General features: G+C 47.7%; 1 protein-coding gene across 1 annotated transcript in view; it reads right to left on the reverse strand.

Annotated features, from left to right (window-relative positions):
- Positions 1-2,668: 2,668 nt before the first annotated feature.
- The window catches only part of LOC135240532 (prostaglandin F2 receptor negative regulator-like), a 34,185-nt gene continuing 13,738 nt past the window's right edge, over positions 2,669-23,115 (reverse strand). The window contains exons 4-9 of the mRNA XM_064310102.1: positions 20,946-21,335; positions 15,696-16,118; positions 14,404-14,808; positions 12,647-12,754; positions 5,907-6,212; positions 2,669-4,411 (exon numbers count right to left, since the gene is read on the reverse strand). Coding sequence (XP_064166172.1) covers positions 4,248-4,411; positions 5,907-6,212; positions 12,647-12,754; positions 14,404-14,808; positions 15,696-16,118; positions 20,946-21,335 — 1,796 coding nt within the window. The 3' untranslated portion in view covers positions 2,669-4,247. The remainder of the gene's footprint in view (positions 4,412-5,906; positions 6,213-12,646; positions 12,755-14,403; positions 14,809-15,695; positions 16,119-20,945; positions 21,336-23,115) is intronic.

The following is a 23,115-nucleotide window of genomic DNA, read 5'->3' on the forward strand; positions in this document are numbered from 1 at the left end:
AGTGAGTGTGTTATATAGCCTGTGTGAGGGCAGTGAGTGTGTTATATAGCCTGTGTGAGGGCAGTGAGTATGTTATATAGCCTGTGTGAGGGCAGTGAGTGTGTGTTATATAGCCTGCAAGAGGACAGTGAGTGTGTTATATAGCCTGTGTGAGGACAGCGAGTGTGTTTTATATAGCCTGTGTGAGGGCAGTGAGTGTGTTATATAGTCTGCGTGAGGTCATTGAGTGTGTTATATAGACTGCGTGAGGGCAGTGAGTGTGTGTTATATAGCCTGCGTGAGGACAGTGAGTGTGTGTTATATAGCCTGCGTGAGGACAGTGAGTGTGTGTTATATAGCCTGTGTGAGGACAGTGAGTGTGTGTTATATAGCCTGTGTGAGGGCAGTGAGTGTGTGTTATATAGTCTGCGTGAGGAGAGTGAGTGTGTGTGTGTTGTAAAGTGTCTGAGGACAGTCCAAAGCCTCTGAGAGATGTGAACTGACCTGCGGTTGCCCACTTTCACCGGCTCGCTGAAACACAGAGCTATATAAGGACATGACATGCTCCTTTGGGCTGACGCATGGCTCAGATACACCGTCACACCGTCAGACTGACACTCTATCTGCACTTCCACTCTGCTTTTCCATCTGTTTACATGGTCGCCATAGCAAGAACAGCGCTGACAAGTCTCTACAGCATTCCTGGCCCCGTCGCTCAATAACCCTCCATGGAGAACAAAAACACTCCAGTTTAACTGTTGGTGGCATGGGATTCAGAACGCCTCGTTTAAAACACAGCGACACACCCACGGTCTATTTAGCAAAAATAATAACTGCATTTTCATATTTGTAAGAAAGAGATAACGAAACAGAATTACAAACCTGACATCAGTGTGCTACCTGCAAATATTTAACTGTGAAATACAGCATATAGGGAAAGTCTCTTCCATTTGAACAGGAGCAATATTGGTGACCAGTATGTGACTTATCAGACACAGGACAGACAATATCAGACGACATACACATCAATATGTGTCATATGATACAACGATGTAAGTATGGACTGATTAGCGCATCAGACATGATGCCCTCATCCAGTTGGAGTGCTTCTAGGCACTACATGCCATGGTATGGCAACCACCAGTATGGCTGCAACACAATAACATCACGATCTGGAGTCACAGGAGGACAGATATCTGTGTGTGTGTGTGTGCGTGTGGGGAAGGGGAAGGGGTTAGATTCTAGAATGTTCTTCTAGTCTGTTAGAGCTGTTCTGTGCTGAGCACCCTGCTTTTTAAAACCTGTCCCATCACTTCCAGCACAACGCAGACCAGGGGTTCCCAACCCTGTTCCTGCAGATTTACCATCCTGTAGGTTTTCACTCCCTAACAAAAGTGCGCCTCATTCAGCAGTTAGAGATCTGGTTGAGCTGCTAATCAGTAGAATCAGGTGCGGGAAAAAAAAGGTGCGGTACGTCTGCAGGAACAGGGTTGGTTACCGTGCACCGCTGTAAACGATCACAGGCGCAGAGGCGCTCTGGCTCCCCGTGTGAGCGGCAGTGCAAGGTGCGGTCAGAGGGAGCGGGGCGGCACATGCACGCACGTGTGTGTGTGTGTGTGTGTGTGTGCGAGAAAGAGGAGACGGGAAGCCGCGAGACGGCGATTTCGGCCAAATCCTTGGGACGGTAACCGGAGAGACCGCGCGTCAAGCAGGACAAAGGGCCAGCTGCCGGCCAAAACGTCGTGGGCGAGGCGTCGGTAAAAGGAGCACAGCGCACATGACGAGCAGACACAGGTGCATGGCGCACAGCGCCAGCTACCAATCACACGCAGCGGTGCAGTAAAGCAACGCTTTTACCTGCAGTAATGACCGTCTGCACACAAGCGCCGAGAGGTTACGACCGGCGATACGTCCGAATTACGGTCTAGATGATCGAGGCACCTCAACCGACACCAACATGTAACACCCGCCTGGGTGATGCAAGGCCGGCAGTCTGTGCCATCACGCGCACCACACACCAACTGAACAGGAGAGGCAAGGGGCTATTTAGTTGCTTAAACTGAGCGACAGTTAGCCGGCCAGAACCTATCGAGCCACAGAGGGGAATTCGGCAAAGGGCATCAGGGGAAACGTGCAGCTCTGAGACGCGCCTCCGATTCAAGTTCTCATTAAAAGGACGACGTCTCCTGCAGAGCAGAGTCCACATCGCAGCATTGAGGGTTTTTTTTTTTGACTCCAACGGGCCCGCTACCACTTCTAGCAATTTGGTTTTTCCCAGGAGGCCTTTGATCCAATTACTAAGCAAACCCAGGCCCACGGCGCGCCCGCTATCAGACAGGAGGCAGTCACGGAGGGGAACGGAGGCTGGCAAAAGAGCCGCAGAGATGGAGACATGCAGCCTCTCGAGCCAACAACACCTCGCTCACTCAGAGGTGCTGGTGAACGGGCGTCTGTAGGAGGTTTTCAGCCTTAACTGAATTTCAGGCAGAAACGGTAGGCTGAAACTCTGCATGGTTGTAGAGATTGTAGAGATTGCTGCACGTCCAGCGCGGACTTATGACAGATTCCAATTCCAAATGCATCACACAAACACACATCAGTACTAAGAGATTTCCTTGTATTCATGGGGGTTTTTTTGGGGAGGAGGGGGAGTCCTCTGAGTGGATGGAATAAATCTGGTCACTCAATATCAGGCTGCAAAACATTTATTGTGTATTTTTGGGGGGTTGCGTTTGACCAGGAAATGTAGAAAACCTAACTGCAGATTTTTTAAACATACAGTGTTTGTGAAATACTTATAAAATACTCTATACTTATTTCAAATAAATTGAAATAAAATCCAACCAAACCTTTAAAAAATAATAAAATTCAAACGAAGACACAGTCTATCAGCAACATTTATAAAATACTTAAAAACAACAAAATACAATAACCAGGTTTTAAAAAAAATAACAATAAGGAAGAGCCTTCGGCTCGTGTGCATTAAAGGTGAAAGTAGTCCGTCTGCCTGGAGGAGGATCGGTCTCCGTGGGAACGTCCCTTCTTAATCCGCGCGCCTCCGCTCTCCGACGTGCAAATCACATGACCCTCCCCCAAAATTTCCACCGGGCTCTGGTCACGGTCCTCAGAAGCGCACCGCCTGGCAGCTGTTCTGCTCACGCAGGGCGTCCGGCTGGTGGGCGTACGGGTGCTGTGTGTTTTTTGGGGGTTGGGGGTTGGGGGTGAAGTGTGGGGGGAGGCATTGTGTGCAGCATATCATTTAACCTCCCCTCAGAAAGCCTCAACAAACAAAACAAAACAAAACAAAACAAAAGGAAAAGAGACGTTAGAGGCAGGGCACACTTTGTCCCAGTGCTTAAGACAGGCATCCGATAGCCCTTACATAATGAGACGCTGCCACGCAGCTGGACCAGGCAGGCCACCGGAATCACTGCCCTACTTCCTGTTGGATTAAAGGCGGGCGTGGCTTGCCAAGCCGTTCGATTAGGTCCAGTGCATCACACAGGGTTCAAGGCACCGCATTGGTCAGTAGCACCAATCAATCAGATTGATACTGAATCACATCTGAGAGGAAGTCAGGATGGGGAAATGTTGATTGGCAAGACAGTAGACGGACACAATCCCTCAGCCCAGGCGAAGCCTCGACACCGACGCTACGCGTTTCCATTTGCTGTCCAAAAAAAAACGCGGTTTCTGTTAACCCTTAGAAAACGAGACTCCCGGTCCTGAGTCGGCCTCTCTGCAGTGGAGCGCTGATGGGGAGACCCTCATAGAGAATGACTGGAAAAAGGTGTGAGGCTAGGCTGTGGACTGGATTGAGCAGAGCAGCATGGCTAACAGAGGCATGAGCAGAGCCGGAAGCAGGGCAGTGAACTGGCAAGGAATCTGAGCTGGTAACTGGGCCAGGAAGAGGCTTAGAACCAGGGCTCAAAAGACTGAAGCAGTCAGCCAGCACCCCCTCTCTCTCTCTCAGGCACAAACAAGAGTCAAATAAAACTGCTCCATTAAAACAAATTAGAAAAAGAATACTATTTGGGTTATTTCAAAGAGAGGCCTCCATTTTAAACAGGTAATAAATTAACTGTTCCTTCCGCTAGAGACGTTCCTGAGTTCAGTGCAACAAGTCAGCAACGAGTAGGTTTTAAATCAGAGTGGTGCTTTCCCTGGAGACGCGTCCCCTCCTAAATTCCCTTCTGGATTCTGTGCAGTCACAAGGTGGCAGAACAGTCCACCGGTCCCGGGGACCCTCTGGTCGCCATGGCGCCGGGTCAGTCCATCTCCAGGTCCATGAGTCCGTTGCGGGAGCGGGGCGTGTGCTTGGTGTTTCGGCAGCACCACTGAGCGCAGGCAAAGCCCAGGAGGATGGAGAGGCCTCCCGCCACCAGGGACGCACCCACCCCGTACAGGAGGGGCAGCTTCAGAGTGTCCCACACTGGAAATGCACACACACAAAAACACATAAATACACACATACAGATACATATAAATAAACACACACACACACAAAAACACATAAATACACACATACAGATACATATAAATAAACACACACACACACGCATACACACACACACACACACACAAAAACACATAAATACACACATACAGATACATATAAATAAACACACACACACACACACACACACACACAAAAACACACACACACACACACACCCATAAATACGCACACATATACACACACACACAAAAACACATAAATACACACATACAGATACATATAAATAAACACACACACACACAGACACACACACATACACACACAGACACCCATAAATACGCACACATATACACACACACACATATAAATACACGCATACACATACACATAAATACACACATACACACACGTGCACACACACATATAAATACACGCATACACATACACATAAATACACACATACACACACGTGCACACACACATATAAATACACGCATATACACAAATACACACATATACACACGCATACACATACAACCATTATCCTAACAATTCAAACACATTGCATTAGGCATTCTAAAAGATCACTGCGAAGCAAATGGAAGAGGCAGAATCACTGTACTACTGAAGAGACTACTCTAGCAGAGCACCCAGAGCTAAGGAGTGTTGAATAATTGATGCCAAGCATTCACTGCACATAGATTACAACCAATTAGGCCAATTAAAAACTATATGAAGCTAAAGCACACAATTATCTGCTACCTTTCACCAAATGGTTCACTTAGTTCTGAACTGCTCAATATTAAATGAAGTATGTATTATTCCAACTAAGAGCAACAATGTGCCAGCCCAAATTTGAACCAGCAACCTCTTGGTTATAAACCCAGTTTTTTAATTATCACCCCACTTACCTACAAAATGTATAGCCCTGAACAGCCCTCACAAGTTACACATAAGTTATATAATTTCACTTGAGCTAGAACCACAGTGTGTCCAACAAATATATTTACCACTAAAAGACACACTTGTTTCCTACACAACTCTACAGTTTCCTGTGATTAAAAAAGAATATGTATTAAATATAGCCCTTCAACTACACTTACATTGGCCCAGCATTAACTAGAGTGGCAATATTGTTTTACTTTCACGCTTCTAATTAACGAAGGCGTGGACAAACATTCATGCACATCTGGACTGGTGGAGGAGGTGTGTTTGTAACTTTGGACTTGCTGTGATAAAACATTAACTGCATAAATTCCTATGCTATTTCCGGCAGAACACTATAGTTCTCCTAACCAGACACGCACGCACGCACGCAGACAAAGAAAACAGTGCAGACACTCAGGAAGGAGGAGAGTGTATAGCGCGCGCGCGCGCGCACACACACACACACACATACACTCATCCCGCAGGCTTTGGGGACGGCGGCGCTGCTGCTTCTCGGGAGCGTTCGCAGCTGGGTACTCACGCGTGAAGGTGACGGAGAGGAAGACCCGGGCGGAGGTGAGCTCGCGGGCGCTGGTCCAGGTGCCGGCGGGCGCGCGCAGCCAGGGCGTGACGGCGCACTGGTACTCGCCGGCGTCGGCGTCGCGAGCGCCGTGGACGCGCAGGGCGAAGGTCCGCTCGTCCGTCTGCTCCAGGCTGCAGTCGCTGCTGCTGCCGTTGAGCGGGCCCCGCCGCACCACGCCCCAGCGGTCCACGCTCACCAGCGGGGCGGGCCGGTCCAAGCTCAGCACGCGGCTCTGGAGCCACCGCACCTCGTACGCCACGTCGCCTGGGAGGGCCGGGGAGAGGAAGAGCGAGACGCCGTACGTTAGGAAGCCGCAGAAACCAACACTAACCGTGGAGTCCCAACGAGGCGGCCCATAATCAGATCTGCGTCTGAGTCCACTGCCGTGAACACGCTCAACGGACAAGCTTTTCTCTTATGTTAAATATCAATGGCTGTTCTCATTTCTTACCCATTGCTTAATTGTATTTTATTCATTTATTTTTCGCTCATCATACTGTTGTGACATATTAGGCTGAAAGTACACCGGCAGTATTGCCAATTTTTTTCATATGGAAGTAGCTAATGAATTAACTAAATCAATCAATACAAATAAAAAATTTGCTGTTAAAACTGGAGACAAACAAAACTAAGTACTTCTCCCAGGGGTGTGGTGTGGCGTAGGGCTCATAGATCTCACCAATTGTTTTTAATATTTATATAAATGAATTGGCAACCATACTCGAAAGAACTGCAGCACCTGGCCTCACCCAGTAGGTTTAAATTTAAATGATGCAGATGACCTGGTTCTGCTCTCACCAACAGACGAGGGTCTACAGCAGTAGCTGGATCTGGCCAGGTAATCAGCCTTGACAACATACAGACTCAGTGAGCGCAGCCTGGCCATCGAAAAAAGGCACACAGGCAGACCTGGCTGCCCAGAGAGGGCAGTCTGTGCTCACAGTGCAGTCAGGGTGTGGTGGAGATGGAGCTACACTTCCTCACAACATGTAAAAATCACCACAACATAAGGGGCTACCTGCCACAGCCTAAGGGACAGCTGTGACCATTAAAGAAATTATAATGAACTGTAATTTGTTGTTTTATTAATGTTGTTCTTAAGTTCATGTTTTTGCATGTACTGTGTTATTTTATTTTCCTTAATTATAATTAATGACGTTACACTGTACATTAAGTACATTGTAATGTGTTTTGCAAAGCTTTGGTAACACTTACACCGAAGTATGTCATGCCAATAAAGCATTTTGAATTGAACTGAGAGCGAGAGAATGGGAGAGACACGTGCACACGCACCCACACCCAGCCCGTAAGACAGAGACATGCCCGAACATGCAACCCCAGTCACTATGTGAGGAATCTACAGAAAGGCCAAGAGGTTAGCTTGAGCCGATTTACCACTAAACGACGGCAAAAAAAAAACCTTATTACCACCACGCCTGCCACACACCTACAGTCAGCTTTTCATCGCCCACCACACACCTACAGAGTCAGCTTTTCATCGAGTTCATCATTCAGAAACATCCGACTCGTACACAAGAAAGTACACCGAGGACAATAAGCCATTCAGCCTGTTAGCTCATCACTCAGACACAATCTAATTCTGCTATTATCACGTCAAGCTCGGTCTTGAAGGATCCCCAAGCTAATGTACAGTACTACAAAATCCCCGAGATTCAGACCAGTGCCTATAAAACACCCTGAGATAAGAGGATAAGTTTTAACTTGTTTCCACGAGTACCTCCTGGTTTCCTTTAATGGTTTTATTTAATGAATGAGTCCAAGGCTATTATGTTTATCACTTTTTTTGCAAAAATTTTTTATATAGTTCAGGGATAAAGATACTCTGAGAAAATTCTTTTTTTAATTATTAAAGCTATATTAAAGATTAAATGAACATATCAGGTGCTTTGAGTACAAATCTCTTCAGATAGGGACAGTATACAACACAGTATCCTCTATGGTACTCTCACTCTATCCAAGCATAGCTAAATAAGTATCTATCCATTGGCTTACATTCTCCTGGACAGTTTCTGCATCTCTCTCCAGTTCATTACAATGCTGATGCAAAGCCCAGTGTTTTCGCCGGTGAAGACGATGATGATGATGATGATGAGGAACGACTGGACCACGGCATTTACAGAGCCCCTGGGGATCATTTATGGGGACAGGCCCTGCTCATTTCTGCAGATACGAACGCACACGCTCAGAAGCGAGGCGACGTGTCTCAACGCGCACTTGGGGCGATACGACAAAGCGCCGCTCAATTCAATCTCGCCCAATTGAATATCCCCATTTAAAGCGGTTAGTCAGAGAATCTTTTCAGCAAGGCTGAGCATAAAACTTGGGACTTTATTCTTTTACCATCTTAAGACAGAGTAAAATACACAGGAAGCAGACATGAGGAGAGAAAAGAAAAAAAAGAAGAGCCTTTATCCTGCAGTAATATTCTAGACAAGCTTTCGTGACAAGTTTTTTTTCTACCATTCAAATGAACCTGAATTTCTACAGTCTATTTGCTTAAACAGACAGTTTATTCCAAAGGTTATATTTGAGTACTGCATGAATTACAGAGAAGTATCTGAATTAAAGGGACTACAGCCACATGCTTCGTAGCATATATCAGCATAGCCATCATGTGTACAACCCATACCCATAACTCCTAACCTACTTTCCCTGTAAAATAAGAAGAGCCAGATTCAGAATAACACAATGGCTAATGTGTCTTTCCCTCCCCTCCCCAACACGACTCACACACACACACACACACACAGACAATCACAAACACACGCATGCGCACGCATGCACGCACACACGCACACACACAAAAGGCTGCCATTATGAGAGTCAAGCCAGCTGTTCAAGAGTTGTGACACATATTAGGGTCAACTATTAATTCATAGATAGCATACTAGCAAGGCTCCATCAGGACCAAGTCATGATAAATTATAATTTTGATATAAAGGAAACAAAAAAGTTCAATGAAAAGAAACGCACGCAAACATAAACACACACATACACACACACACACGCATGCAGACAGACAGACAGACAGACACACACACACACACATACACACACGCAGACAGACAGCCATACACACACGCACACAGACGCAGACACATACACCCACCCACACACACACACCCCCCTCCTCTCTCATTCCCTGAGTAATTTCCTCTGTTGCGACACCCCTGGCTCTTTCACCCTCGCAGTCACGGGGAGCTGAGTGGCGCTCCTGTTCAGGCCTGCCCCGACAGCACACGCCTCCCCGAGGATCCCAGCAGTGATGAGCGAGGAACATCGCCCCTGTTACTCAGACCCAGGCCAGCCGCACGCTCACACACACACACCCACACACACACACACCGCTCTATGATGCGCCGCTCGACAACGCCGCACCTTCCCCGCAAGGAAACGGGCGAATGCAAATCACATGTAACGACGGCACGCAGCTCGCAGTTTCAAAGTGAGATGAGCCGCACTGAGTTTCGCTGCTGAGAAAACCACTTCCCTCTGTCTGGAACAGCAACGCAGACGTCATCACGGCGGTCATATCCTTGTGACCAGCTACCTTACTGAAAGTGCTGTGCCCTAAATACCACAAGCTGGGCTGGGGGAAACGTGACCAAGAAAACAGAGGCCCTCTACAGAGCTCTGCCAACAGCCGTCACAATGGAGAGAACTGTGTGGATATGACACAATTTATAGGTCTATTTATATAACTTTACAGGCGATTGAATAGGTCTCATCTTCTCCACACAAGTGACAAGATGGAGAGTCAAACCAGTACACTTGATTGCCAGGTTCAAACAAACGGTATGATGTTTTATGAATGAAAAACAGAGTAGAATATGTGGAATTTTGCTTACAAAAGCAAACATCAGTTTTTTTAAAAACACCACGCTTCCCTTTGTTAAACAATAAAAAATACATAAAACTGCACGCTACAAATTAGACCTCTTTTCAAATTCACCATTGAAAGACTTGGTGTCAGGTGGAATGGGCGGTGGAGGTTTTAAATCTGAACATGAGTAACTTAACTGACGTTTAAGTTCAGATCAACACCTGAATTAAATTCACAGGTCTAAACCAGCCTCATGCTACGAATAAGAAATGTTTGATTTGGCACAGCAGGTTGTGTGTGTATTACATATTTCGTACTAAAAGGAATGCCCTGGGCCTGACTAGGGCTACACATTCCTAAGTGACGGACGGTGCACAGATTCAGCTAATTCTGCTTCATCAGTCCACTTCATTCACATGCCTCCCCCTCACCATCGCACAAAGCTGTGATCTCACCAGACTCAACACAGAGTGAGGGCAACAGCTGCCATCTGAGACAGCGTTCATGCTTTCTCTCATGTTTAATCTCAATCACTCTCACTTTCTGTCACCCGGACACACACACACACACGCGCACACATGCAGGAACACGCAAGCGCGCGCACACACACACACACCCGCATACACACCCAGGCACACAAACGCACATACATGCACACACCTGCACGCACGCACGTGCACACACACACGTACACTCGCACGCACGCACACCCGCACACACACGCATACACATGCACACACCCGCACGCACGCACACGCATACACACATGCACACACCTGCACGCATGCACGTGCACACACACACACGCGCACGCACGCACGCACACAACTGCATGCACATGCAAACGCGTGCATCCTGTGCATCCACGTAAGCACAAGTGCATCCATGGACAGTGACACATTAGAGCATGTCCATATGTGACAAGCCTAATCAGGCTCTGGCCTACTCCTGTCATTAAACATTATTGCATTCCGAATTGTTACCGCGAGGGTTTTCCTGAGGGTTCTGCACCTCATCAACACTCCTGCGAGTAAACCGCGACAGCGAGCTGTTAACATGCGCATAAACACGAACGAAGAACGGCTGGATAAACACATCTACATTACGGCGACGATAGCGCTTTCTTTGGCATGGAAAATCTAATCCTAGCGGGAGTGTGGTAATACAAAGCTCTGACCGGCCGAACAGCGGGAGAGCCAAGAACATAGCCAGCGAGGGGGAGGCAGCAGCAGCATTTAATATTATTAATACGAGCGAAGAGGAATTAGACCCAGGAAACAAGAAGCAATTAAAACCTGCAGTGGATGGGGCTCCACCAAACCACAGGAAATCACAACGCCCACAGAATTCATTAATAGCAGTTTCCCCAAAACAGCCGTAACACTATCATGTCCTCTAGCCCTCCGATCCCGAGCCCAGTTACCGCTAGGTATATTTAAACAGCGATACGACCTACTGTAGGTAACCATAATAAGACGCTGACACCAGTGACTGCAAGGCTTCACTAAATTAGGCCTGCAGGGTACACAGGGTGAGAAGAGAAACCCTTCAAGAAGCAGCGGAGAGAAATGACTAAACGAGAAGCCTCGCTCCTCAGCATACCACTGCAGTGAGATCTTCTCTCCCGCTCTGAAGCACAAGTGCAAAGGCATTTAACCCTTTCAGGAGCAGGTTTTTTGGAAAACCTTTCGAAATTCTCTGTCACTGTTCTAGAACTCCATTGCTTTCAGTCACCAGTAGTGATCGTTAAATCAGCATTAGAATGTTCAGTCAAAAACATTGTAATCGGTTATGTGTGCTCTTGCACCTTAAAGTTATTAAAGAATACCATCCACAGGCGGTAAATACTACTATTTTCTGGAATAGTTTTTCCCACTACAGAATTCCTTGTTATTTACAGACATGGATGAATGACCAACCATGAAATGTGGCACAGCCCAAATTTCACAACATGGATGTAGACCCCTGGGCTTAAATTCACAAAGCATTGCCAAGGAGTGCAAATCTAGGATCAGGTTCTCTGTATCCACAGAGTAACAGTATGCATCACATCCTAAAATGATAAGCTAGCTCTAGATCAGCCCTCCTTCTTTGAAAGCCCGTATACCGTATGTCTCAAATATTACATTGGTAATGTTTCCCCAGATTACACCACAATGCATTCAGGGTGGAAAGAGTGGGAAACCCGGTTTCTGAAAGATATCTGAGGGACAATTGCTGGGTTTAAAAAAATATTATGTCAGTTTAAGTGTATATGCTTTAGATTGGCCCACACACTTTTTTTTTTTTTTTTTGCAACAAAGGATATAATTAATACTTCACAAAGTTTCTGGCAACCCACTTTACAATGGTGACTATTGTGCATTCGGGCATCATGGGTTAAAGTGAGAAACACATCCCAAGTAACGCCAAAGAGCAGCAGCAGTGCAGCGATGTCATGTGTCCAGAGCTACTTCTTTCCTTCTCAGTTACAGAGCGACACAAGGTCTTCAATCCCAAGATGTACTGTAAGGGGATGTACTGTAGGAAGCCAAGCCACAATGGCCAGTCCAAGCCAAAGTCTGCAAGCATCACAGGAAAGAGTTCCAACCAAAAATACGACCAAATATTATTTTTTAAAAATAATGTACACACACAACCTCTGGAGACATAAACGTCACTGTAGAAGTGGCTTTGGACTCGTGTATTATGTTGATGTAGACAAACCCCAAATTCCCCCATACTGTTACTGTACAGCTGGCAGGTCGTTAGAAATGCCTGCAAAATATCATAACATGAAATGATATCAAAGAGCCACATCACTTAACTGTGACTGGGGTACCTGTGACTGAGGGGGCGTGTTTGGCGCATTTACCTGCTTTGGGTGACACCCCAAGGGCAGACACCACGCATTCGATCTTGGCGGTCTCGCCCGGAAGGACGCTGGTGACGGCGGGCTGAATCGACACATTGAAAGCCGGACCTGTGTAGAAAGAAACAAACATTCAATTCATTTCCATTTGATTTGACGCAATTCAATTTTATTTCTCTAGCACATTACATGAACTATCACAAAGACGCTTTACAGGAGAAAATGGGGAAATACCAGGCCTGAACCCCACCCCCCCTCCCTAAATAAAACGAGGTGAGGAGGAAAAAAAACCACAACAATCAAATAGTAGTGGGGAAAAAACCCTTTGGTGGGTGAAAATAAATCTCAGGAGGAACTCGACTATAGAAGGGGAAACAATTCTTTGCCGGCCGGCCCAGCATCAATAGTTAAAGACAGGCCAAATGGTCATTTGGAGGTACTAGGCAATTTATTGGTGCAATTAAATGTTGTAGATGGGTGGGTATTGTGGGTATTAATCTAGCTGGTAAAATAAACAGTCCAAGCAAAGCCATTTAAATTCACATGTGGTTCACAGGGGCAGGCTGAAGAATCTCATGGTGTGGGCTTGAACCAGGAGAGGGTCAGGACTAGAGCAGGGTGGGGTATGAATTCAGGGTGGGGTAAAAGGGGCAGGAACTCCAGGGAGGACACAGAGGTCGTATCTGAGGGCTGAACACTTTCTCTGCAATGCACCCTGGCACAAAGTCTTTCATGAACGGGACAGACTAGTGTTTCCCCTCGGTGGGGTGACAGGGATACTCTCAGTGCAGAAATTCCTCAGTCTGATCACAACAACCTCTCAGGCACAGCTGAGCCAAACACGTTCATCAGGGCTCTCCAGGGCAGAGATTTTTAATTGGTGGATCGGTCCGTCAGCACCCTGAATGGACGTTCAGATGAAGGCAAGGCCTATTCAGACAGTGTCAAAGAGTAAAAATGTGGGCGGGGCAGTCCCAAGGTCTCTTTTCGTGTTGGAGCTGGAGAACACTGCCCTCGGGCAGTATTCGCCGTATGAGAGGGAAGGAGAGAGCGAGCGCGTGAGAAAGAAAAAGTGACATAGCATTCCTGAGTTGCACTGCGGTAGGAGCCGGCTCGCTCAAAGAAACGGCAGAGGTCTATCAGGAGATGCTCAGCTGACCATGGTGTACGATTAGATAAGTACGCGAATGTGTGTGCCAGTGTGTGCGTGTGCCTACGCCCGCGTGCGTGTGTGCATGCATGCACACTGACAAGGGTGACATTTTAAGAATTTGGGTCCCTTAGTTTCGTGTAGGCTGAAATAAAGAGCTGGTCCAGTGATAATGTTGGTGCTGCCAAGCAGGCACCTGCTCCCCTCACCCCCTCCCCCACACACACACGGATCGCCGCTAACGCTAAAGCAGCTAATCCTACAGGATGGACACAAGGGCGCCTGAGGGAGTGGGGACTGCATCCAAAAACGTGTGCACAAACACAAAGCACATGCACTGCCGCACAGATGCACACACACACACACACGCACAAACGCGCACGGGTCACTGCGGACGCCAGCGAGGCTAGAGGTTTTAACGAGGACACGGCGTCGTACATCGAGGAGTTTTAGATGCGCGCGCGCGCAGACAACTGACAGACAAACACGTCCGCCAAACCCAGATGCAGCACGGTGCACACGGTGTACCGCACAGGCTACCGAGCTGGAGCTAACTGAAGCTAAACAGGGGAGGTGGAATGTGGGCTTTGTCTAGCGGGTATATATATACCTGTGTCAGCGAAGCTGATCTGAACCTTATTGGACACGGCGCTGACGGCTTTGGTCCAGGTGTTCCCGGCTCCGGGCGCCCAGGCGGTGACCTCACAGGAGTAGGAGCCGCGGTCGGACACCTGGGCGCCGTACAGCCGGAAGCGGAAGGCCGCCGGCCCGGTCTTCTCCAGCACCACGCTGTCCAGCCGGCCCAGCTCGTCCCACTCCTCCAGCTTCAGGACCGAGTCGCGGCTCAGCGACAGGATCTTCCGGGCCTTTCCGCCGGCCGCCTCCTCCACCCGGATCAGGACGGAGTAGCCCGGGTCCAGGAGGTTCTCCGCCGTCGCCTGGCAGCCCATCTCGAACGTCGAGCCGCCCGAGGACGCCTCTCTCAACGGCTGAGCCGACACGCTGAGCGACGGGTCTGGAGGGGGACAGACGGACGGACAGACAGACAGAGAGAGACAGAGAGAGAGGGGGTCAGACAAACAGACAGACAGACGGACAGATACGGTCAGTACTGAGGAAAGAAGCACTGGGCACAGAAACACTACATGGAAACACGGCTGAGACAAACCGCCAACGTTCAGCGAAAGTGACAATACTACCGACTCTGTTCTTTTTCTTACACAATTAAATTCCAGACTTTGCTCGTTCTGTTGAGGAAAACAGGAAACACTGCCGTTTTTCTGTCCTTAATGCCGACACTGAACCCCCTCACCCCAACGATGTAACACAAGTATGAATAATTTAATTAGCTGCAGAAGGAACACAGAATGTGTAGCTGAGCAGCAAGTATTTCTGGGTTTTTCAGTTTAACGCATCATTTCCCATGGCAACTTTCTCACAAAAGGGGCCTCTGTGAATCTCACGAGTCCAGTGTGGGGGATCTTCGACTGAATAAGGAAATTAATCTAAGCTGATTCTAAGAAATGGGCAAGCCAGAAGATTCGCGCTTCATCCTGCTTTGATATCGGCCCCTGAATGAGCAGCCGGCCCAGGGTTCAAAGCTCTGGTCAGCAGGGCTGGGGGCTCTATTCCCGCGGACCCCCAAACAAAGACCCACATGTTCTGGGCTCCCTGGCGACGGCAGTGGCCGGCCACAAAGCGACCCACACATCCCTAACCCAGACGCATGATGTCACAGCTGAAGCACACGGGGGAAAACCCATAGCCATCGGTTACAATAGCAAGCTGCACAAGGCATTGATCCTCATACCTATTTATATATGTATATATGCCAAACAAATCTACGCTCACAATCTCCAGCATAGCCCCAAACCCCTCCACCCCCTGAGGTAGGGTACATACCTTTGTGGATCCAGGAGATGCTGATGGGGTTGGACTGGACCTCCTTGCCCTTCGCCCAGCCCCCGTCCCGCTGGCGGGTCCAGACGGAGACCGCGCAGGAGTACTGGCCCACGTCGGAATCCTGCGTGTGGAGGAGGCGCAGTCTGAAGGTGTCGGGCTTGACGCGGGACAGGGCGAGGAGCCCTTTCTCCGCGCGCTGCCGGTACTCGTCCCCCGGCTGCAGGTTCCCCTGCTCGTCCACCGCGGCGATGGCGCGCGCGCTCGTGGGCTGGTCGGCGGGCGTGGTCTCGGTGTACCGCCAGGACACGCCCAGGCGCCCGTCCTGCAGCCGCAGGGCGTCCGTCACCCGACACTCCAGCTCCGTGGGGTCCCCGGAGGCCTGGGGGGTCACCACACTGCGGAGGGTCACCTTGAACTCTGGCTCTACAGGGAGAGGACAAAGACAAGAGGCCGTAAGCATTTAGCTCACAACCATGGTCACTTTACTACAGCTACGGTGTAATACGCTGAACCAATGGGTTAGAACTGGCATTTGTATAAATCGGCAAATAAGGTGTAGAAATTCTTTAATTATCTGTTGCGTTTACATAGCACTTATCTCACCAGCCGGAGACTCAAAGCGCTTTACAGTGATGAGGGAAACTCGGCTCAGCCACCACCAGTGTGTAGCACCCACCGGGGTGCGGCACGGAAGCCATTTTGCGCCAGAACGCTCACCACACATCAGATCGTTTAAAAAGGGAGGGAACAATTTCCTAGCCAATTAAATGTCTGCGTCCCAACATAACTGTTCAGAATGACAGTTCAGGCTTGGAGTATTGATGTCTGCTTGCCCTTGGACTTAAGAATCCGTTTGTTCCGTTGTGTGCCATTGGCCTATCGAGACAAACCGGGGTATTACTGCTGAGACCCTGGCTGTGTCTGGGGTGGAGGAGTAGATGGTTTATCTGGGCCAATTTACCAGACTGCACCAGTGGAGGTGGAGCCAGTCTTTCCCAGCTTGGCTTTTCATGCTCCACTGGCCAGTTCAGCAGAACCATGGATACATGGAACTTCATGTCCACAGACACAAGCACACACACACACACAAGCACACACATGCTTATCACAGTCGGCGTCGGAGCAGCCAGATAAAGATCAGTCAGGAAATGAGCCGACAAGAGATTGTACAGCAATATTACATTACAGGCATTTAGCAATATCTATAGCAACAAATGCAAAATAAATAAAAAATCCACCACAAAACCTCCAGCACCTGACCAGCTAATTTTCCCTTCTCAAAAAGCTGACAGATATTACTTCCTTAACATTCATTCTCGCCTTATGTCTAATCTTTTAAACTGTCAACAAATGGCTGCAGAATACACTTCTTGTTCACGTTCAAGATCTGAAGCAGCAGTCTTACAAAGCTCATCTTAAGCAGCAGATCCACATGCCTGACCTGCAGAAACAAGCGCGGGGGGGCGGGGGGGGGGGCTCTGGATTCAGTCCACATGTGAATCTACGCTTTATCATTGAGAACCTCACGCCAGTATGGCCGTACGCTCTCACCGACATGCATATAACTGCCCCCACCATCTGCTGCCCGCCAAGAGAGCCACACCCCATTTCCCCTGTTCCAGGAAAAGAGTGCCCGCTTCCCGCGTGTCCGTAGACTCACACAAACTGCGTTGCCAAGGAGCTGCCTTGGTTACCGCGAGTCACTCCAGTTAACCATTAACGCGGCACCACTTTCAGTCTCATTCGTCTGAACACACAAACGGTCGTTTGGCCATAAATCGCCCGCGACTCCGCAGAGTTCACGGGCAGAGTTCACGGGCAGGGCCCGCGTGGGTCCTGTGCTGGTGTGTGCGTGTACGAGCGCCAGCACTCCCTGCCCTCCACTTGAAATCGTCCGTTACGTTCGCATGCTTGATCTCGCGCCAGCGCGATCCGGAGCTCTGCCTGCTGAGCGTAGAGAAACGGGGGGGGGGGGGCCCAGCCGGCCAAACCCTCCCCCGGGTACTCTCGCCGGGGGAGACAAGACCAGAGTACTGCTGCAGCTCCCCCTTACGTCACACGTTTATACGTGAGCAGGCTGGCAAATTCTCTCAGCCTGAAATGCAGTGCTTATAGCTAGATGTTATACCTTTACACAGAGGCGCGTCTATATAGTGCACTGGCTCCCAAACCACAGGCTGTGAGAGGTACTGAGGTGGGAAACACACTATATCACATAAAACTGTTATGTGTGTACTCAGCTAGCTCCTGTGTACAAGAAGCAATTTTGGCATGTATTATAAGAATTGTGCAATTTTCGCTTACAAATGGTTCCAAAAAAATGTATTGAAGTGAGCCATGGACTGTGCTTCATTGGGAACCAATGGAGGAAAAAAAAAGAGGTAAAGCAGGTTGCCTTGACACCAACACATCTCCGGACCATAAAACAGTACTCCAGACATCAATGCACACCTCAAACACTAATGAAATACAGACATAATGGCACAGAGAACGGGTACGGAATCCCTGGGTAGAACATTCTGGAGCTGCATCGAGGCCATAAAACTCAGCGCACAGTAATCCGTGTGAATGTGGGTGGGTGGGTGGGGGGGGGTTTCTTATTAACCGGCACAGGAACAGTGGGTGATAAGTACACGGCTGCCGCTACAGAACGACTAATTGTCTGAAAAACAAAGCAGGAATGTGAAGGGCTGGGAGGAAAGGGCTTATCAGCGGCCGTTTACCTGGGCTATTGTGATCTGAGAAGGACTGCCCTGGGAACACGCTGGAGAGGGGAGCGCTAACTGTCATGCGTTTAGCTGAGCCCCAGAGCCCAGAAACACTACCCACCCACTCCGCCCCCCCCCCACACCTCCCTCCCTGCTTATCAGGGGAGAGAATGCTACGCCTGTCAGCAGCTGTTCAACACACAACCCCCCCCCCCCCACCCACCCACACCCCACACCCCCAACCCACCCCCAGAAAGTCAGCTGCTGTTGCTGATAGACGCAACGCACTGAGAGGGGACGGAGGTTTAGCTGCAGGAGATTACTGAGATCAATTAAGGCAATTTATCATTCTGTGAGAAAATGTGAAAAAAATAACAAATAAGAAAAAAAAATACAAGAGAGCCTCCATTATTTCATGACAAAAGCAAACCCATTTCAGAAAGATGTCGCTATGGGTCCAGTGAATGCTAATGACAGAAAATATCGCTAAGCCTTCAAAAAAACATTTTCACTGTGTGTGTGTGTGTGTGTGTGTGTAGGTGCGTGCGTGCGTGCGTGCGTGTAGGTGCGTGTACATTTTTCTCTCTCCTAAAGTCTTCTGAATGCCACTGTAAGTTTAGGGTTGTATGCCATTAAGCATGCACCAGAAGTTTCAGCAGAAACACGAATTTGGATAACGCAGTTCATGTGGAATTGTCACCATTTCATCAGAAACAGCATTTGAATATGGGTAATAATTTCTCTCATCAGCCAATAGACATGCAGCAGATGTTGCTTGTCTTCATGAATAATATTTCTGGTCATTCTGGAATTATGAGGAAAATTGTTACTCATATGCAAATGCCATTACAGTCGAAACTCTCAAAATTCTTATTTCTGCTGGAATGTCCATTATTCATAAATCAAGTGATAAACATCTCATCGAAATACCATGTGGAGAAGGTTTACAAAACAGTTCCCCAGTAACTTACTGTGGGCGGCTTACAATTGTCCCAGTCCCTGTACTTACAACCAAATCTGGGATCTACGGTGCGGAATTGCGCATTGGAAACCACAGACTAATGAAACCCAAACAGAGACGCGCACTCAGGCAGAAGAATAACCAATAAGGGAGGCGATGCTCACGCAGCAGGGGGTTGTGGGATAGAGGAGGCGCGAGAATAATAGCCCATTAGTGTGGGTCTATGACACTGTGTGGGGAACGCTGGCGGGAACTGACACTGTACAATTACTACAGTCTCATTCCAAACGTCTGGCTCTGATCTGAATAGCTAACCAGTGGGCCCAAACTCTCAGCAGCGTCTGTTATAGAAAGGAAATTACACTATCAGCCACGTATAATTATGTGAACAAAGATTCCATTCAATCCCATCAATAAGGCTGTTGCCTCTAGCATGCACTTAAAAGCCCAGCGTGGGAACAGTTGATCATTTGCTACAGTAGAGCTAATCAAGCTATTATACAGGCAGAGCTAACATGCCCCCGTGACACTGAAAGAGAGAGAGAGAGACGTCTGTGTTAATGACACTGACTGGATGTCAGGCATGATGCCTCAGGTAAGGCCGGTCAGGAACAGTGGAACTGATGAAGAAGACAAGAACATGACGGGCCACTTTAAACAGACAGTGCTTTGTCCTTGATGAATACAATTCACTAACCATCTCATCAACACTTAATTCTACTTAACGTTTTGGGCACAGCGTGTCTCAAACTCAGCCCATGGACTTGGTACAAACAAGATCTTAAACAGGTAACCAATAGCAAAACCCATCAGCCTTTGAGCTCACTGCATCATTGGTCAAAGTGTGTTTTATTTTGATTATTGGTTTCTCTGTGTTAATATTTCTAGGTATGGAGAACTTTATCTCCAGACTGTAATGCACTGCAATGGTGATTAACCATTATGTTCTACATCCCCTTTATTAGAGAAAAAAACATTACTGTGGCTTTTCTGGCAAAGTGTCTCGCCCAAATGTACAATAACTACACCAGTGGAAGTTTCCCACAGTGAGCAGGCCTAGAAATCTATGGCCTAAGCCAACGCTCCATGCTGCCACCCTGGATCCAGACAGGCTGTTGTAACAAGACACGAAGCGCGAAAAAGGCATAACTGAGCACTTAGACACACCACACAGAGTTAACCCCCACTTGAATATCAGCTTTCAGTAATGCAGGAATGTTCCCCCATCTTCACAACGCTCTATAGACAAACTTAACTGCACCGTTAATGCAGCAAACATTGTGATGAAGCGGATTAGTTTTTGGGTTCAGTCAGAAGTTGTCCAGGCTCAGGGCAGTAACTGAACTACCAAACTAAAATATAGCATCAGACTGCAGCACAGAGCTGCTTCTACTGACACCGTCACTCTGGGAGGTAATACAATGACTTAACTAACAGACTGACAAGGCCCAGATAAGCTACAGCAAGTGTGTTGTGGGTACTGAAGCTTGTAGTATACACCTATTAGAGTGACCAGGCACAGGTTAGCGTCACAGTACAACACGCCTCGTGCTGCTAGGCAATAAAGATGTTAATACTCACCTAGCATTGTAACGAGCACAGTGGCCGGGTTGGAGGTCTTCTCGGCTGCCTGGTACCATTCCCCGCCGCTCTGGCGGATCCAGGCGGAGACCCTGCAGGAGTACTGGCCCGAGTCGGACTTGCTCACGCCGCGGATGACCAGCGTGAAGACGCCCGCGCCCACCCGACGGACCCCAACCAGATCCGACGCGCCGGTCACCACCCCGTCCCGGCTCACGCGGGCCAGGACCCGCGAGTCCGTGGGACCGCCCCCGGGGGCGGAGCCGACCAGCCAGGTGACCTCCAGGCCGAGGGCAGCCAGCCCGTCGGCAGCAACGGAGCAGGTGAGGTTGAGCGTGTCGTCCACGCTGAGGGTGCGGTTAGCTCCCACGGCAACCGTGAGTGACTGAGCTGGAACCAGGAAGAAACCCGTTCTGGTTAAAAAAAGACCCGGAGACACTGAGATCCCCCAAATAATTACAGTCTTAATTTTAACACGTATATCTTTAGTCACAGGCTGGATACAGACAGTTAAGCAACTGGAATTTAAGGCTAACATATGAGACAGTGCATGGGAAAAGTATGGAAACGTACATTGTATATTGTATAAATGAAATGATAAAGAACAGTAACTATGGCTCCAAGAGAAGAGAGTTTCAGATGGGACTTGATTTAAAATGGGCAAAAACTGCAAATCATAATGCAAATCAAATGAAAAACTTTGACTTTGTGACTTAGTTACATGTAATAATCAACAAACCTTTTATTTTTCTGTTCACATAACCCACTCCTAGATATTAGAGCAATAAAGCTTATGGCTGTGAACTACATTCATGGTTATATTTGTCATATGGGAGAATAAGGGGAAAATATATTATAAGTTAACAAATGAGTAAAATGAAATTGAAAAATGTCATGATAATGAAAGATACATGGAACTTAATTATCTGACAAGCTTCAATTTTTACTCAGATGTAAACAGAATCCTCCGGTATCTGTGCAGCCAAGCGGACATATCTGAATGATTTCATGGAAAGACATCACTCCAGGAAACGTTAAAACAGAATCTAAGCTGATAATTTACTTATTTTACAGCTATTAACAGATTAAACAAAAAAAAAAAATAAATAAAAGCAGGTGGCAAAAAAATCCTAACTCTACCAAGTTCCATTTGTTCCAGTTAAAAGAAAATGCAGGGGTTTGGGCTCAAACTAAAAAGGTGCACAGAAACTGAACAATAATGGTATGTCAAATTAGAGTATAATCACCCAGAGGGTTACAAAGCTGTTTTTAAAATATTCAGTAAAAATGCAAGTTAGCTGATCAGATGGGAACAATACAGCTCACACCGAGGTTTTCCCAATATTTACAGGAGCGCCGAAGACGTTTGCTTAGCGTGCTCGCTAAGTGACTAAACTCAGGGAACACTGCTTTCACCTGCATTTTTCCTACCTTTGACCACATTTCAGGTGTGGTTTCCAGCATTCTTTACACATTCTTTGAGGGCGTGCAAAAATAGATGTGCTGGGTGTATACTGTCCAGCAGAGAGCAACTGAACCTTGTCCAGTTTCAAGCAGTTATTATTGTGGTATGCCAGCTAAGCTCTATAAATCATTAATTCAGTTACCCTTTCATACATTATTTATATACACACACATTTGCTTCTTTTCTGTAAAGTGTTTGATATCATGCTCTCTCCCATTTTTGACTTAGTACTTTTGGCTAAAACAACCAAACCTGTCCACTTTAGATTGCAGAGGGAACGTGCATTTCAGCAACATTTATGTAAATAAGGTAGGTTAAAAAAATTAATTTATTTGCTCACCTGTTTCATTATTATATTCCAAGTAATCAAACAGCATATTTCCTGATACTTGTGATACACTACATGGCCAAAAGTATGTGGACACCTGACATTCAACATCTCATCCAAAATTATGGGCATTAATATGGAGGTGGTCCACACTTTGCTGCTATAACAACTCTTCTGGGAAGGCTTTATACTAAATGTTGGAGCACTGCTGCAGGGATTTGCTTGCATTCAGGCAGAAGAGCATTAGTGAGGTCGGGTACTGATTGGGTGATTAGGCATGGCACACAGTTGGCATTCCAATTGATCCCAAAGGTGTTGGATGGGGTTGAGGTCAGGGCTCTGTGAGGGCCAGTTAAGTTCTTCCACACTGTCCTTGA

The sequence above is a fragment of the Anguilla rostrata genome, chromosome 15, assembly GCF_018555375.3.
Source record: "Anguilla rostrata isolate EN2019 chromosome 15, ASM1855537v3, whole genome shotgun sequence".
NCBI lineage: Eukaryota > Metazoa > Chordata > Actinopteri > Anguilliformes > Anguillidae > Anguilla > Anguilla rostrata.